This window comes from Stegodyphus dumicola, chromosome X2 (genome assembly GCF_044657685.1).
Source record: "Stegodyphus dumicola isolate Sdum_Otavi_A_Nest chromosome X2, ASM4465768v1".
In the NCBI taxonomy this organism is placed as follows: domain Eukaryota; kingdom Metazoa; phylum Arthropoda; class Arachnida; order Araneae; family Eresidae; genus Stegodyphus; species Stegodyphus dumicola.
Genome location: NC_140781.1, coordinates 26,156,948 through 26,176,353, shown reverse-complemented (window position 1 = coordinate 26,176,353; position 19,406 = coordinate 26,156,948). Strand labels below are relative to the sequence as shown.

Here is a 19,406-nt window from a genome sequence, read left to right as displayed (position 1 = left end):
ACTCTACTGCTTTAGTGATTTTCAAAAATTTTGAAATTTTTTTCAAAATGTTTTAAGATTGAAAAATCCTATATTTAATATTTTGAGATATTTAGCAGTTTATTTTTAATTGATATTCTTTTTGAATGCAGAGAATCAGCCGTATTTTTTGCAGTCTGTTCTGGACTTTAAAACTGGCAGACCTCCCTTGTTGACTTTTATCTGTTTTATTTATTTATTGTATTTTTAACCTATCAAAATTATGCTATCTGCATGCTGTTGTGTTAGAGTTAAATGAACATAACATTATATTTTTTAGGAAAGTATATTAAAAACAGTTTTGAGAATGTTTGTGGTTTTGATGTCTCATTATGTTAAATTAAAATCATTTTTATGTTGTTCATCTAAACTCAATTTAAATTGTAATTTTTCATCATTATATCTTAATTAAGTATAATTTTTCTTTGTGAGCTATGTGTATTTTAGTCCTTATTATTTCTGATTTTTCTTTTAGACCTATTCCTGGTTCTCACAGGAAAGGATACATGGGACATCTTACGAAAATTGCCAATCACATTGCTCAAAATGCTGAAAGTGGTGTGAACAGTAGCCTAATAAAAGAAAAAATAAAAGGTTTTTTTTTTTTTGTTTTGTTTATGCAGAGTATTATTTTTTCTGTTTTATCATGTGAATCTATGGAAGTGGTACAGTCATTGAATGTTATCTGTGTTAGAACATTATCCTAAGCCAAATATGACAGATTTTTTCCTTTAGTAATTATAGAAAAGTTAGAGTATATATACTTAAAAGAATAATGTATTCGTAATTGGTAAATTCATCAGTGCATTGCTATTTTGCATTCTAAAAAGGTGCATAAGAATTAATTGCTGTATTCTCCCCTCCCTGTCAGCATTGATTACCGTATCTGACAGCATATAAGACGCACCCTTATTTAGAAGGCCACACACATGTAGATGTAGAAAAAGTTATGTGTGTCTAGACTTTTATCCGGGTTAAAAATAGCATTCAGTATTGAAAGTTAACCTGTGTCTTTCACGTATAAGATGCAGGTAACTTTTTTGAGACCAAATTTAGGAAAAAAAAGTGAGTCTTATGTGTCGTCAAATACGGTATATGTCTAAATTTCAGGGAGCATTTATGTATTAACCCCTTAATTGCCTCGGTTGTATATATACGCCTTGCTCAGCTGATGCCTTAACTGCGCTGCATGTATATATACGCCCTTCCAAAGTACTATCATTTGCTTTCCGCTGCTACCCGTAAAATTATTCACAAAGCTTTGGAATGCAACACCACAATGACCTTAACAAAGTATGCAAAGGAGGGTACTATTTCAGAAAAGTGTGGGGAGAAATTGGAGAGAGGGATGTGTCTAAAGCAGTGAAAGTAATGACTGCGTGGTATTGGCTGGTGTTGTTTGAGTAAAACATATTTTTTTTATTCTGTGTCCTCCGTTTTCATTTACTTTTGTAGTAGGTTCCAGGAATAAAGAAAGATATAACGGATGTTTCAAACCCATTTATCTTTTTTGAATTATTTTTTGATGAACTGCTCGTGCTTCATATTGTTACTGAAACTAACAGTTTTTTAGATGAGTATATGAACCAACACCTTGCAAAAATGAATTGATCGAAACTTAATTTTAGGGATCTTTTTTATTATAAAAACATTATTTTTATTATGCTTACATCTTTTTATTATACTTTTACTCAAAACATTAAATTTTGTGCATTCATTTTTTTTTCTTTTATTCTTTTTGTGAAAGTAAACAGTTTTTAGAAAATAAAACTTGCACTTATTTTCCCCCTAATAAATTGCATAACTATGCGCACCTGTGTGAGAAACCGTTGTGCTGGTATGTACGTTGGAATGAATCTTGTACGTTTTCCGCGGCAGTTAAGAGGTTATCGCAACCACCTTAGTAGAAGTTTCTGAATTTTCAGAATGTGCCAAACACTGGTAACCATGCATATAACCATTCTTCTTTCAGCCATGCTCATAATCTTCATTTCAGTCAAGCAACGGCACCATTTTTATATGCATTCCTTTTTTGTTCCATTTGGTACAGTAAACCATTGAAACTTAATCATTATTTCCTATCTCGCTCATTTGCGGTTTTGCAGCTGAGGATGGTGGTTCGGTAAAACCATCAAAACTAGTCCTGTGAAATTTTGAAAATATGCTGATTTTTGTTGTTTAACTTCTGAATTAGTATTTCTAGAAGGTTGTATTAAGTGTCTGGAAGCATAAAAGATCTAATTATTTATTTTGCAGACATTCATAAATTTTATTATGCACTAATTACTGCTCAAAATAACATGTCTTGCGGAATTTGTTTGACCAACTTTGTGTATAAGAAATCTGAATGTTTATGTGTAATATGTTTTCGCAAGAACAGTTTCGAAGTATGCACTGAAGCCTACTGGCTATCTATATCTACAGGATATTTCAGCAAATCAGTTACATAATTTCAGGAGAGCTAGAGCGCACCTATGACAACAGAAAATCATGTAGCAGTGCATGGTCAGATATGCTTTCCTGCCGCGGGAGTGACGACACAAATCACACGGAAATAAGAAGACAAACAGGGTGAGAAAACATGTTAATTATGCTTAGTACAGCGGAAATAAAGAAATAAGAACAAAAGGTCCGTGACACTTAACCGACACTAGTTAGCCAACACGGACACTTAGCCGACATGGACAGTTAGCCGACAAGACATTTAGCCAACAAGGACACGTAGCCAACCGGACATTTAGCCGACAAGGACACTTAGCCGACACAGTCAGTTAGCCAACAGGACATTTGGCCCACAAAGAGAGTTAGCCGTCAGGACTCTCTGTGTGGGGACACTTACCTGTCAAGACATTTAGTCAACAGGTTACTAAGCCAACAGTGACATTTAACTGACATGTACCCAAAAATTATTTAAACTATCAATTACAAAATTTTTCGGCTACTCCATAAGTTCAATATTTAAGTTATTTTTCTCACTTATCAGTAAAATTCATTTTTCGATTCTTATAGATCTCATATGTGCTATTAATTGTTGTGTTAATTTATCATTGTTTGATATGTATTGTGCTGTTTGGTGTACATTGGCCAAATTGAAAAAGTGCTGAAATTTCTCGAAAATGAATAAAACAAAGCCTTAAAGAATATTTTACTTCTAAATTAAACATTATGGCTATAAACATTAACCTAAGTTAGTATTTTAAGCGAGAAGTGTGGTCAATAAAATGTTACAGAATTTTTATCTCAAGAATGCTGGCATGAACTGCAAATTATAGACGTCACAAATAATTTATACCTTTGCTTGTCTTAAAAATTCACTTTTTAAAATTGTTTTTAATAACAAAATAAAATATATTTACTAAACTAACCCTCACCAACATATGTTTCCATAAAAAGTATAATTCAAGAATAACAATAATTTTTATAACCAGGAAGGACAAGGGAAAGGAAATTTCATTAGTGGGAGGAGCCAAATGATTTTGTAAGGGAAAGAATGTAACATGATGTGATGTGTAAAATAGTAATGAAACGTAAAGGTATTAAAAATTTGAAAGCATTTGGAAGAGCGAGATTGGAAAATTAATATCATTAAGTAAACAAGAAAAATTATTAATGATGTTAAAGTGTTCAAAAGAAGCCAGTTGATTAAATGAAGAAGCTTTATGGATAATTTTTTGAAGATCTAACATTAAAATGTAATTGAGTGACTGAATTACATTTTAGCTACTTAGCGTACTTAGCTAAAAAGTTCTTTTTCCTTTCAAAATTTCAATCATATTCCATGACAAGAAATTTCAGCGCTTTATCAATTTCGCCAATATACAGCAAACGGCAAGATACATACATGGACCTTATAAGAGATAGACTAAGCCAGTAGGCGGAGCGTACGTCGCCCACATGTCCGCAAGAAAGACTAGGGATGATCTGGCTTGCTTTATAACACGGAAACCTATGGCGTTTGTATCACATAACTGTTTTTAATTATTAAATGTGATACGTTGTATAAGTGATGAGATTATGAAAGTTGCAATTTTCGCAAACAAGATTTAATATATCTCATAAAAGCACTTTTTACTGCATTTTGCACGTTTTTTCCAAGTGTAATTCTTGTATAAATTTCTTTACTTTAGTAAAACGGTAAAAATTCTAAACGCAAAACTTATGAACTTATTTTTGTGTACAAATAAAGTAAAATTAAATATTACTGATAGCATATGATGCTTTGAAACAAATAAGGTAAAATTAAGCAAGATCTCGTAATTTTCTTTGATTTTATGAGCATTTTCAGGCTGTAGTTTTTAAAATTATTACAAGATAACAAGACGATCATTTATTTGATTATATGATCATTAATTATTAACATTACAACATGATTATTTATTTTAGTAATTCATAAAATTCGGAGCATAAACGTTTTTGAGTGTAACGAGGGAAAAAAGATAAACTCTGGAAGCACTCAGCAATATAATTTTATATTACGCCCAAAGGAGCGTTTTTGTATCGTTTTGCGTGTTACTTTTATTTATTAAACATCATGTTCTTCGCAAGTAAACCACATAAAATTCAATTCAAGAACAATATCACAAAATATTTGAAAATGACTTATCTTCCGCGCTGGAGATAAAAATATTATTTTCTGTACAGGGTTGCCATTGCTTGCTTTGAACTCGTTGAGTTTGTTAATCAAAACTTCGTTAAAGTTACAAAATATGAAATGGATTAAAACAAATTCGAAATTAGGCCGTCCATGTGCCCATGTTCAGGTGGAGGATTACGTTATTTAAAATTTTATGGTTCTGAATTCTGTTGTTTTTTTCCACAGTGCGAGAAAAACATGCATGCATTCATGCAGATTCTTCATTATTTAATTTCTTCAAATTTTGTTGCGTGCGTACGGGTTCGTTATAAAATGAATGCACAAGTCTGATGAAAAATGAACAAAATTTATTATTATCACAACAAAAATGCTTAAATTTTCTCAGATATTTGTGCAGTATTACAGTATCTCACAGTAGTTATCTTTTAACTACTCAAACGTTCAAGAGAACTTAATTCGAAACACCTAAAGAAAGCTAATCCGCGAATTCGCTACAATCAACAAGAGCAGTTTTCTAACTAACATCACAACAAACTGAGAGGATTTCCTCCTTTTATAAGATTATAAAATCGTGCGCAAGAATTTTCTAGTACTTTCTTGAAATCAAAAAGAGATATTTAATAAATGTTAAATGCATGCGCTCTTGTATTTTTAACTTTTCAGCTTAGCTTTCCTAATTGCGTTAAGTGTTCCTGCCCGTGAGTTGGGTCTTTAAAACTGTCGTCTGAATAGGAATTTTTGTAAGCATTTTGTGAATTTTTGTGAATAGAATCATTATAAATTTAGATACATTTAATAATTATGTTTCTTTATAGTAACGTTCACAGTTGTTTATGAATGAATCCTTCATTTCAAATACATTTATAAAGAATTTAATAAATAGTTACGTATTTTGTTGAAGGCAGATGCAGGCTTTTTGCAAGCATATGCATAAATACCCATAAAGGTTTCATATTTTTCATTTCCGGCATGTGCAAATCTTTAATTTCTGTGCATTCACAATATTTTTCAAGTAAAGTAATTTACACTAATTTTACATATACCCAAAAGTTTTACATAAAAATATGATTCATCAATTACCTTATTTTCAAGTTCTTAATAAGCTGTCTTGATGATGTGGCACGTTCACATGGTCACATCATCTTGACTGTGCATGGTATTTCCGTCGAATTTGCAAATGTATCCATCTTCTTTTCCACTCATTTGTGTGAAACTACATAATTTTAGACAGATGTGTGGTTACAAATTGAGGAAAAGTTAACTTATTGGCATATCTGTGTGTACATTTATTAATTTTGATGAGGATTGCAGCATTTAGTAGTACTTTTATTTTTAATTAACTCAAATATGTAATAAACCCAAATAAGTAAAACGTGTAAGCCCAAAGTGATTATTTTTCAGACATATAGAAATAAAATGATGAGTTTAAAATGAGCAACAGCAAAGCCTCTCTTCTAAAAAATTTTAAAAAGTACATGTTACAGTAATATGTGAATGTGAAAAAAAATTATTTTATTTAAAACATTTCGGCATTTGGAACATAAAAGTAGTGAATTCTCTATCAAGGGTATCGAAAGATGTATACAATTTTAAAGGTACCGTAAGGTATTTTTCATTCTTTAAGCATAACATTTTTGCTAAAATTTATATTTTTTGTAGTTCAACAGCTTAGAATTTTGTAAAACAAATATATAATCAGAATTGCTGTTGTTAGTTACCAAAAAATAACCAAGATGTGATTTTTGCGTAAATATCTCTAAACTATACAAATTGATATTATTCATCACACTATGAATATTTCTTTCGTGCAGAAGTGTTCTGTTTTTTTATTTGTATGGAACTGTCGTGTCGGAATACTATCAGAGTGCTGTCAAGCGAGCTTCTGTATGTAAATAAAAAACATCCCATCTGGTGACCGAAGCTTCGGAGCAGTGCTTCACTTGTAGTGCCAGTTTGGCCACTCCTTCCTTTCTTACCTCTTAGCATGAGTATCATTCGAGCAGCTGGTGTAGAGTCAGTTTTCACAGCTCCAATCAAATTGCCTTTTAGAAACGCAGGATTTGGTGACAGTATGATGAGCAATAAACCAGAGATTTATGATGATCAGTAAACGGGCCATTTTGGTGTTGGCAACAGTTTTCAAAATCGTGCCAGGGCCATATCATATACTAGGATTTTACCACAAAAATCTTTTACACCCTTTTTTCTTTCTTTTTATTAAATGCGATATTTGTCATTTTGCAGTAAAATAAAAAAATAGTAATCAGTCATCTAGCCTAACCGTTTAATATAACTATATTCACCAAAATATAGTTGATTACTGGAATTCAATTTTTAATCTTTAAGTAATTAGCTCTTTTTGTATCATTTAATGTGGCTTCTTTTTTCTAAATTTATTTATTATTAGGTAATGATACTTTACAATTTCAGGCAATTTTCTCTGGCGTACTCCTGAAACTAATTCTATCAATCTGATGACACACCATCACAAAATTTAATGCACATATTTGCTTATGTATGCTGCCAAATAAATAGAAAATACATAAATTTATTTTAAAAATAACATTAAATTACTTTCTTTTCTTTTGTTTAGCTGCAAAATGTCTGCAAAAAAAGAGATTTTTTAAATCCAGATTGGGCAGATTCTAATTTCAATCTCCTATTGCATTTATAATAATAATGTTTTGGGGATATATATAAATCAGTAAAGACATAAAGTAAGAAATTCATGACTAATAAATTTCATAAAATCTTATAAATGCAAAAAAGAATTTAATCAGTGTTAAAACAAAAAAATTTTCAAACAAGTAATATCCTAATTTAAAAAAATCAATGTAATTTAAAGAAAAAAGAACATAATAGAAGAAGAATTCAATCAACTTGAATGCTACTTCACCAGAAAGAACATTGAAATCCTTGCTTTTCTGTTTCCAGGATTAGCCAATGAACTATTCCAATGTATTTTAATTATAATAGTTCACCCAAAAATTCTGGCTCTTGCCCTAAGCAAGTTAAAAAACAAAGTAAAATCTAAACATATTTCAACTTGTAAGCAAAAAATACTCAATCCACAAAATTGAAAATGAAATTTAAGTAACAAAATACTTTAGTGGAAAATTCAAAATTTACCTTTAAACAAAGAGAATACCCAAAGAATTGAAAACACATGTGAAATTGCTAAATACAAACATTAAATTTACAAAATATTCAAAGAAAATCTATAATCTATGCTTTCAGCAAAACTTGTCTAAAATACTAGGCATGATTTTATTAAGATTTCTAAAAAATTGCATTATAATTATATGTTACTGTAAAAGCCCAACGTTTGGTAAATCCTAGGTTTACCGCTAAAACCTAGCTTTAACCAAAGTGGCTTGGTAAAAGTCTGAAGTATGCTTTAATATGCACTTTTACCAAGCCTTTGCAGTAAAATCTGGGAATTATCAGTGTCTTCCAATAAAAGCCCAAAACAAGGGATTTAAATTGAATCTGAGTAAACCTGACCAGGCAAATTCCATCATGACAATTTTCTATTCCTGCTTCTTCTTATTTTTGTCATTTGCAGTCTAGCTTCAGGCGAATTCAAACAAGTGTAAGTGGCTACGATATAAAATAAAAGCAGTGTGTTTCCATTTCAACATATTCTGTGTTTTTTACTTTGCTGAAAGGAAATGAGTGATGCTATGCAGAAAAGTTTTACGACATTTTGTCTGATCCTGTAAAAAATAAGCATGATAAAAGCTTTTTTATTTAACAAATGAGAAACACACTTATTTAATAAATCAAGTGAAAGAAGCAAAATCAATCCGCTCATTACAGAAGGTTGAAAACCTATGATATTCTAAATATTGGTGGGAAATATTAGAGTCATTGAGATTTTTGTATGCTGAAGACATGAAAAATGAGCAATGCCCTTGTCAGGATTTGATCTCGGACCTCTTGAATACAAAGCCATGTGTGCTACCATTGCGCCATCAAGGCACGCAGAAAGGAGTAAGCCCTTTTAATGAGCGACTGGGGATTAGGGGACCCTATTGCCAAATCCTGGTGGTGAAGAATCATCATCCACTGTCTTTTAATTCGGGTGCCACTGTAGAGTCATGTAGATTTTTTAAGCGGGAGACATGGGACATGCGCAATGCCCTCGCTGGGACTCAAACCTGGACCTCTTGAATACGCACCAGGTGTACTACCATTTCACCATGAAGGCATGCAGAAAAGCAGGAGAAAATACCTTATAGACTCGCACTTTTAAAGGACGACTGGGGATTAGAGGCCCAGTCACCAAATCCTGGTGGCAAAGAATTATCATCCACCAACTTTTTTAGTTCAGGCGCCCCTGTAGAGTCATTAAGATTTTTGGAAGCCGATGTGAAAAATATGGAACCTCTTGCCAGGATTCGAACTTAGACCTGTCGCCAAGAAGATGTGCCGAGTGTGCTACCGTTGCACTATGAAGGCATGCTGGAAGGGGGGGAGAAAATACCGTATAATATAAAATTAATTTTAGTATATAAAGATCATCTTACAAAATTTGATGTACTCTGAAGTCTGCACGGTTGAACAGCTGGTGAACAGTAACGTATCACTTTCTGAATATTTTCGCAACTTTTGGAGCCCCGAACATTCTTCATTCTGACAATGGGAGGGAATTTTGGAACCAAATCATAAACAATTTATGTGAGATATGGAGTGATAAAAAATAATTCACGGTAAGCCAACATGCAGTCAATCACAAGGTCCTGTCGAACAGAAGAACCAAGACGTTGAGAGCATGCTGTCAACGTGGATGGAAACAAATAAGACAGAAAAGTAGTTTGAAAGATTAAAACTTGTTCAAGCTATGAATAACAAGGCATATCACGAGGAAATGATATGTTCACCTTACAAAGTTATGTATGGTTGTCCTATGAGGCTGGGACTTGCTGACTCAGTTTTCCCATATAATTTGGTTAGTAACATGGCCACTGAAGAGGGTTTAATAAAAAATTAATAAGATGAAGATGCTAATCTGGAATAAACAGTTGATTTAGAATCACAAGATAATAATAATGTGCCTGTGTACGGGTTCGTTATGAATTGAATGCACAAGTCCAATGAAAAATAAATAAAATTTATAAGTGTCATAATAAATTCCGGCTTAGCTTTCTCTTAATATTCGTCACGGGCTGCTCTGCACGGGGAATAAAACAATTTAATTTAAAATTCTACTAGCATTAGCTATTTAACCCTTTGCGACACGCATATTTAAAATATATTTTAATCTTTAAAAAAGTTCCTTAGAATAAGTCAGATGGACTTACTTAATTGCCTTTAAGGCTTGAAAAAAATTCTGCGCTTTTATTTTTTACGGGGAAAGGTGGGATACCGTTTGTCCCACCATGCAACTAGCACATGTCTTATAGCATATTGGTGTATAGCAGGAAAAAATCATATGTGGAATGAATAAACAAATAAAGTGTGCATTCTAAAATATTCACAATAAACACATTAAAATGCATTTTGTACTTATTGCATATATGCATGACTTGTAAAATTTTGCATATATATATTTAATATTTTTAAATTTTAGGAACAAAAGAAAATATTTTCTTGAATATTATTTTAAGATTAAAATTTGATGCTCGTACATATGATACTAAATACTAAAATTGGTACTTGATTTGAAAACATTTATATATGATTAAAATTGAAAAAAAGTCATTTTTCATGAAACTTTGAAAAACATGTTGTTTCATTCTTTTGTAAGCATAGAGGCACTTCACATGTTTCACACATCCAAAATGTTCATCGTTTTTCTTTCGATGTGCTGCAATATGCACATCTTCTCCTGCTCATTCTCTTTGGTGATTTTTGGTGTGTGACTTACATTTTTTAGTCTCTTTTCTGGATGTACGAACGGGTTTTTAGTTTTTATTTGAAATGGGGATTTCAGTTTTCTTTTCTGCTCTTTCTTGCCTGCAAGTGCCATTAGACCTTCTATAACTGAGAGAAGAAAATCTTTCATTGTTTTTACATCATGGTCGGGTTCACGAACAAACTTAAGTAGAATAAATGCGTTTACTATACTCGCATCTAGAAAGTAAAAAAAAAATCATGTGCCACCATTTCTTGCTTTTGCAGTCTATTTCATATAGTCCTTTCAGTTGACATATCCCATGTTCTTATTGTATGAAATAATGCTGTTTGGGCACAGTATTTTTTTGTTTTTCCATCTCATTCTTTTCTATTAATTTCTTTCATTTCAGTTGCTTTTACGGATCTTTTATCCTTCCATTTTATGCAATAAATTGAATCATCGCTAACTGAAAGGTCTATATATTCTCTTGACATAAATTTGTCTTTTAAATTTTTGGGTAGATACTTCCGATTCATATTTACAGTGCCACATGCATAGATGGGTCTGTGTCTTTAAAAAGCGAAACAAATTATAACTACTTCCCTTTCTTCTTCAGCAATAACTTAAATCTCAGTTATTCTCTGATGGATTTCAATTTCATCTGAATCAGAACTGACATCTGAAACATTTGGATAGCAATTCAGCAAAAAGATCCAAAGCTTCCTGAGTTGTTAATTTTTTTCTAGACATTTTAGCACATCAGAGCATACAACGGATGTAAAAGCACGCGCAATCACGAAAAAATTAGATGCAAAAAAGAAAAGAAAAAAATAATCGTGAGTGCTGCCATCTATTGAGCGGAAATTCGAGTGTGTGGTGGGACAAATTTTAACCCACTTATTTCAACTGCAAAATTAATGTTATAAAATATTGAATCCAATTAAGATTTTTGAAAATAAAATACCTTTGAATATTAAAAAGAATCATACATATCATAAATTGAATACCAAAATTTTTAAAATATTGAAAAATGCGAGCTACATGGATATCACTCTTGTGATCCTATTTTGAATATTTTTTGCTTATAAACTTAAGCCCTGGTATAGTAGTGACTTCTACTGAGAAAAATAATAAGTACAATAGATTATTTTTAAAAGATTAGAGAATTTCTAACGGAAATTGCTAACTGAGAAAATAAATATTAATTAGGTGGGACATATATTGACCCACCATGCCGCAAAGGGTTAAATGTCAAATCCCTAACAATAATAATAATAATACATGTGAAAAAGAATCGTGCATAATGATGAAAATAGATACGCAAGTTCAAATTTAAAAAAAAAAAGAACCAGATATATGCTCTGACGGGTGCGATTATCAACAAATTTCAAAATGTGAAAGTGTTTCGAAAGACAGCTATGAAAGAACTTAAAAAGAAGGGAAAGAAGGTGAAGATTGTGTCTACTAAAAACTTTATGAAACAATCTAGGAAAAATGCTAAAAGTATTTGATATTGATAGATCGAAAATGGATTCAAAATCAGTAATAGCTGTTATTACAGACATTAAAGATGATGGAGTTTTATGTTCTTGGTATTAAGTTTGGTAATTTAAAAATCATTGTACACAAGAAACCAGATTACCTTTTGCAAAGAAAAATTTTTAGGCATCGAAGAAGTTGGTACAGGAGAAATAAGTCTACATGAAGTAGTAAAAAACTTTCTTTAATTGGGGGACAAGGACTCGGAAAATGCAACTGTTCAAAGAAGTATAATAAGATGTATTTGTGCAGATCAGTCCATAACAGTCAACCTTGTTGTAACAGGTAGTAAGAAGTATTAGATGTATTAAAGAAAAATGCAATATGTTTTTCTTTTATTTTTTAAATTTCATAATTTTTAATAATTTCTTTTCTGAGCTATCAATTTAATTTTGTTAACTATTGCCAAATATTTTTTTTTTTAGTTATTGAGAGAATTGTGCATTAATTCAGCTTTTTCATATGGGATCTTATTTATGAAATCGCATAAATATTCCATTTTTTTATTTTTATTTCTTGTAACTCTTTGAAAAATTATTGTAAGACAGTTTCATCGACATAATCTTAAATCACATCATCATCGACATAATCCTAAGTTTGATCACTTTCGCAATTTATATTATCAATTAAAAACTTAAAGTGTGTTTTAACTTTTTTGGGGAATGCACTGTATACACTATATCTGCAGATGAAAAATCCTATCCTAAGTAATCCCTTGTTTTGGGCTTATACGGGAAGGTGTTGGTTAACTCCTACGCAAAGGCTTGATAAAAGTCCAAAAGGGAATTATTATTCATATTAAAGCATACTCTGGACTTTTACCAAGCCACTTGGTAAAAGCTAAATTTGACTGATAAAAACCTAGGATTTACTAGACTTTCGGCTTTTATAATAACATATACAGTCAAGTCTTTAATTCAGACTCGTCGGGACTTCGGCGATTCCGGATTATCGGTTTCTCCAGATTATAGGTTATCAGTTTAAATCTGGTAAAATGGCATGCAGAAATTATAAAGTTAAAAATATGAAACGGTAATTTATGAAATAAAGAGCAATTATGATCTAAAGGGTATCAAAATTAACAAAAAAAAAAAGCTTAATATCTATTTGTTTACTTTATTAAACATTTCTTTCAACCTGCGCATGCATAAAGCATACATTGCACATAGTTGAAATTGGAAAATTGCAACCAGAAAACTATTTGATGTGTATTCGTGATATTTATAATGACGAGGAATTTGATTTAAATCATATCAAAGACGGAGTACATCGAGATGAAATACTACATTTTGTAATGAATTATAAGCCGAATAAAATAAAAACATCTGCCCTAAAGATAAGGATAGTGCTGACAGATCAACTCCCAGTTCATTGCATGCCACGACATCCCCCCCTGCAGAGCAGCATGAAATTGATAAATGGATTTCAGAATGGTTAGAGAAACAAAGGATATCCCTTTATCCATTTTTTGCAGCAATTCCACTTTTTGTTTGATCGACATCGTGTAAGGATCTTAAGTTTTACTAACGTTTATTTTATTTTAAATCTTTACTATCACTTCTTATTTTCTACTTCCGGCCAGAATTATAAGCGTGAAGGAGTTTATGCAAAGTTGTCTGGCGAACGCCAAGTATTTAAGTGTGGCCTTTTTGCCAAGCAGAAGAGAGGAAGCAGTGAGTTCGAAGCAGGCCGCTTACCTTAGAAGTTACGCAGTTGCTATTTGCCTTCCAGGCCAGAGGTTTTAATCCTCTTGATAAATTAAACGTATTGTAGTGTTCACAGTCTCTGTGCTACATACGCTTCCTGTTATTATAAGGCCAATCTTATTCTAAAGTTAAATTAGAGTTTAGTTTTATTTTGATATCTTTTACGTTAGACCCCGAGTGGAGGGTCATTGTATTCCGAAGTACGGAAGTCATTGTATATAAAGAAAAATAAAGGGTTTTGTATACCCTTCGTCTGTATCCTGTCTACTTACTACAATTAGTGGACATAGCTTTAGTAAGCTCTCTGTTCTAGTCAGGTCATTGTATGTTTCCGAAGAAGGTAAGAAGAAACATTGAACCTGATAGTGGCGCCCGACGAAGAATAACCATGGCCGAGTTTCAGGAAGAACCTGTGCTGCCTGCAGAAACGGCTCAGAATCCAGAAATGCCAGCTGCCGCCCTGGAAGGATTTGGGTACATCGTCCAGACCATGCGCGCTTCGATGAAACCAGAAGCAACGTTTAATGGAAACTCACAGGTAACCAGTTTTTTGGAAAAATTGGATGACCACTTCATGCTCTACCCCGTGCACGAGTTTCAAAAAGTTACCTTAGCTACCAGCGCTTTGAGGGGCCAAGTGCTTAATTGGTTCAAATGTATAGGCAGAAGTCTCTTGGGTCAAGCAGGAAGTCCCACCTATACTTACGAAAATTTCAAGACTGCCCTACTAAAAGCCTTCCCTGTTGTAAGGGATCGTGCGAAATTAGAAACAGAACTTTTCAGTATATATCAACAAAGAATGGAAAACTTCTCGAGCTTTATTTTAAGAAAAATTCACGGTTTCAAGCTCTTGTATGGAAACCGTCCGGATCCTGAAATAATTCAAGTGATTTTGCCGAGGTTACTACCCCAAGTGCAAGACTTTATTGAATTACGAAATCCGCCTACACTGGAAAAGTTATTTGAGCTAGCAATGCAGTTTGAAAGTAGAAGAACGGCGGACGTCGAAAGAAGACGCCAATATCAACAGCGAAACCAATTTGGTACGCCAAGACTACAGCAAACTCAAGCACATGGCTACGGAGAAAAAGCGAATCAGTGGGCAAGGAAACCCGAGCATTCAAAAACAGCCGGCGAACGTCGACAGTTCAATAGCAACCCAGGAAAAAAGTCTCAAGGCCAGTGGAGAAAGAAGGAAAGCACCGAAAGGAAAAATAATTTAAACTAAAACGGATTTCTGCTGACGAGAGGGTGCGGAAATCCGAAGGCCACGAAAACCCCTCTTCCTACAAGTTAAATACAGTAATGGTGAAAAATTTAACTCTTCCGAAGATTGATGTCTTGGTAAATAATATCCCGGCCACCGCACTCCTGGATACCGGCGCGCAGTGTTCCTGTGTGGCAGAAGTCTTTTTTAGAAAGTATTTTCGCAAATACCGCATATATAATGCGGATAATACAACAGTATTAGCGGCGCAAGGAGAACAATGTAAGTGCGTAGGTAAAGTACCTTTGTACATCCGTATCAAGGACGAACAAGTAAAGGTGATGTTTTTTATAGTAAAGAATTTGCAAGCAAATTTAATCCTAGGAATAGACTTTCTTTCAGACGCACAAGCTACACTGGATTTTAATGCAGCGTCCCTTAAGCTGACGATGAAACCAGTGCGTGTAGAAAAGGTTGAACCGCCAAGGTTAAATCTTGACCACCTGCCTAATGACGAGCAAGATAGAATCCGACAAGTGGTAAGTGAATTTGCTTCCTTATTTAGTGATATTCCAGGATTTACTCAGGTTACTAACCATAGTATTGACACCGGAGATGCATTGCCGGTTCGTCAAAAACCATACCGGTATGATAAGAATAAGGAAAAAATTATAGAATGGCATATTACCGATATGCTACGTAAAAAGATCATAATGCCTATCTCAAGTAGTTATGCTAGTCCGGTGGTTTTATGTAAGAAAAATAATGATTATCCTTTGGAGCATCCAAAAAGGTGGAGATTCGCTATTGACTACCGTAAATTAAATTCCATAACGAAACATCCGGTATATCCGTTACCGATCATAGAAGAAATTTTAAGGAACATAAAATCAACCAAATTTATGACGACTTTAGACTTAACGAATGGTTATTTTCAAATAGGGGTCAGGCCTGAGGACGTGCCTAAGACTGCTTTTATAACCAAGTCTGGCACTTATGCATTTTTGCGAATGCCGTTTGGCCTTTCAGGCGCCCCAGCAACATTTCAGCGATGCATGGACATTGTGTTAAGACCTGTTCTTGGAAAGTCCACATTTATCTATTTAGATGATATCATTATTACTAGTGGTAATCTCGACCAACATATACAGGATTTAAGACAGGTGTTTTCTTTATTAAATGAGGCCGGTCTAAAAGTTAATGTCGAAAAGTGCAAATTTGCAGCCCCTGAATTAAAATATTTAGGTTACAAAATATCTCAAAAAGGCATCGAGACAGATGAATCAAAAATAATCGCTGTACAAAAGTATTCGACTCCAAACACGGCAAAGAAGCTCTCTTCTTTTCTAGGACTTTGTTCATATTATAGGTCCTTTATAAAAGATTTTGCGGCTATCGCTGAGCCATTGTTAAAATTAAGAAGGAAAAAGGCAAGATTCTCGTGGACTGCCGAAGCCAATAGTGCTTTCGAAAAATTAAAACAAGCATTAACTCAAGCCCCTGTGTTGAAATTTCCTGAAAAGGATGAAAATTTAGAAATTTCAGCGGATGCTTCGGATTATGCGGTAGGAGCGGTACTTTCGCAAAATCAGCAGCCCGTGGCATTTTTTAGCCGAACTTTAAATCAAACACAAAGAAACTATTCCGCGACCGAGAGAGAGGCACTTGCAGTTCTGTTAGCAGTGCAAAAGTTCCGAGTCTATTTTGGAAAGGCGCCGATAACAGTATATTCTGATCATGTGGCGGTAACTAGATTGTACTCAGGGAAAAATTTATCCCCAAGGTTAATAAGATGGGCACTCAAGCTGCAAGAATATAATCTGGTAATCAAGCATACCCCCGGAAAGGAAAATATCGTAGCAGATGCCCTATCACGAATTAAATTAGACGAACAGGGTAATACCGTAAAAGTTGCAATGCTGACAGCGTGTACAATAAATTCCCGAGAAACTGTAATAACCGAACTGGGTAAGGATCCTGAGTTTGGAAGTATTTATGAGTATTTGAAGGATCCTGAAAATTTTAGCCACCAAGATTTTGTGGCGATAAGAAATAGGGCGGCCCATTACGAACTAATAGATGGTCTATTATTCTACACAAAAACTACGAATTCCAACAACGAATTTCGACCTGTTATCCCAGCTAGTCTTAGATTAAATATCCTGCAAGAGCTCAATGACAGCCCTTTAGCTTCTCATGCTGGTATTCGAAAAACTATCCAACGCGTACGCGAGGCAGTCTACTTTCCTGAACTGCAAAAGTTAACAAGGGCGTATGTCCAGTCCTGCCCAACATGTCAAGCCGTTAATTATATTAATTTCCGCCCGGCCGGGTTTCTAAATAGTATTAAATCCGAATTTCCAAATGAAATAATCGGCATCGATTTATTGGGCCCTTTCCCAAAAAGTCAGTTAAATAAAAATCGCTATCTCCTTGTTATGGTTGATCATTTTAGTAAATGGACCGAAATTGTTCCCTTAAAACGAGCCTCCGCGAAATTAGTTACTGATTCTATTTTAAATAAATATATTTTAAAATACAGGGCGCCCCTAAAAGTTATATCGGATAATGGTCCTCAATTTGTAAGTAATATATTTGAAGACGTGTCAAAAACTGGGCATACGTCATTTAAAAATGGTCCCGTATCGGCCGCAATCAAATATAGCGGAACGGGTCAACAGAAATATAGTGAAAATTATCCGTAGTTATGTTAAAAATTTTCATAAAAGCTGGGATAACTATGTCAATGAATTTGCTTTCGCCCTTAGGACCGCAAAACATGATACAACGGGCAAAACTCCTGCTGAGTTATTTCTAGGCAGAAAGGTTATAACACCGTTAGATAAACTATTTTATGTGCAACAAAGAGCCCCAGAACTTAAAATGGGTGATATAGAAAAACTAATAAAAGAAGCAAAAAAGAATACGGAAGTAGCACAAAGAAAACAGAAGTTATACTATGATCTGAAACGACGGGGAGTAACTTATAAAGTAGGGGATGAAGTTTTAAAAATTAAGCATTCACTTTCTTCAGCACCAGAAGATAAAACTGCCAAATTTTTTCCACGCTTTGAAGGACCATATGTTATAGAAAAAATAACTCACGCTGTTGTAGTGTTAAAGGCAAGAAATGGTGAAACCTGTTCCGCAAATATGGATCAAATTAAACCCTACTTCGATCGTAATAAAATGAAAATCTTTTCAGATCTTTTGCAGGATCCGGCACGGCAGACACCGCAGGTACAAGTTCCAGAGGTGGGAAAACGACAAGTACAAGGGCAAGCCAATGAGAGACAGAAGCAAGTGAAAAGAAAATTGCCCCGCGGAAAAACTGAAGGTAAAAAGAAAAAGAAGCCGTTCCACCATCCAGAAAACAGAGTTCACGAACATCCCCAGAATGAAGAAGGGAGAAGGACGACGTATGTGGAAAGGACCGGGAGAAAGGACGGCAACTATAACCCGGCTGTGAAACGGAAGATTGACTCATCCGACAGAACTCTCCGCAGCAAAAGTCGCCGAACTGCGGAAGGGCCATCAGCGGCGGAGGAAAAAGTACAAGAAAAATTTGAACGGCCAACAACGAGGTCCAAGCAGGATCACGACAGAAGTTTCCCGGTTCCACCAAGACCAGCTGCCTTCAAACGGCCAAGACCACAAGCAGAGGACAGAAGAAAGATGTTCAAGGGTGGCCGTAGTGGTGAAAAACGGAAGCTTCCAGAGGAAAGCACTGAAGGGCGAGCCCGTACAAGAAGGAGGATCAACCAAGCTACTATCAGCTATACCTTTAAAGACTGGGCCCAGAAAAGGATGTCTGAATATTACAAAGATAAGTAAAATTTTATGTTACTTTACAAACTTAAGTTAATCTTTCATTCTTACTGCAAGTGGCAGATTTCAAGAAGTTTTACCTCATGCGAGGTCTACCTTTATCGCCAAAAGGGCGAGAAATGAGTTGTGACCGATTTTCTTATTATGTTTTTCAATTACTCGCGCGTAAAACTAAAGTTGATGTATAATAGCGTTGTGTAAAGACTTAAATATTGTAAAAAGTTATTGTATAAATTTTATTTAAAACATTCTAGCAAGAAAGAAGTTTTAGTCTGAAAGACTTTTTGAAATGTAGTATTATTTCAATGTAGAAAGAATTGGCACTTGCTTTGAAAAGAATAGAAGTTAACAATGTACTACTAATGTATGTTTTCAAATGTGTAAAATTAACGGCATGTTGATATGTTCTTGTATACATGTGAACTGTTATTTTGAATTGTAACAAATTTCTTTCTTTTAAATTTTCTAGTTTCTAGCTAAGTTATGATTGTAAAAGGTTGGCCTCGCGTTAGTTTTTAGAGTTAAAAGTTTTCAACAAGGTCGTTTTAGACCTCAGTTTCAAACAAATTAACTCTGGCGGGAAGTATGTAAGGATCTTAAGTTTTACTAACGTTTATTTTATTTTAAATCTTTACTATCACTTCTTATTTTCTATTTCCGGCCAGAATTATAAGC

General features: G+C 33.8%; 1 protein-coding gene across 9 annotated transcripts in view; it reads left to right on the top strand.

The window, feature by feature from the left end:
• The window catches only part of LOC118188896 (serine/threonine-protein phosphatase 6 regulatory subunit 3-like), a 172,014-nt gene that overhangs the window by 85,452 nt on the left and 67,156 nt on the right, over nucleotides 1-19,406 (top strand). For all 9 annotated transcript variants that reach the window (XM_085810027.1, XM_085810029.1, XM_085810028.1 and 6 more), the window contains one exon: nucleotides 494-612. In XM_085810027.1, the coding sequence (XP_085666153.1) occupies nucleotides 494-612 (119 nt within the window). The remainder of the gene's footprint in view (nucleotides 1-493; nucleotides 613-19,406) is intronic.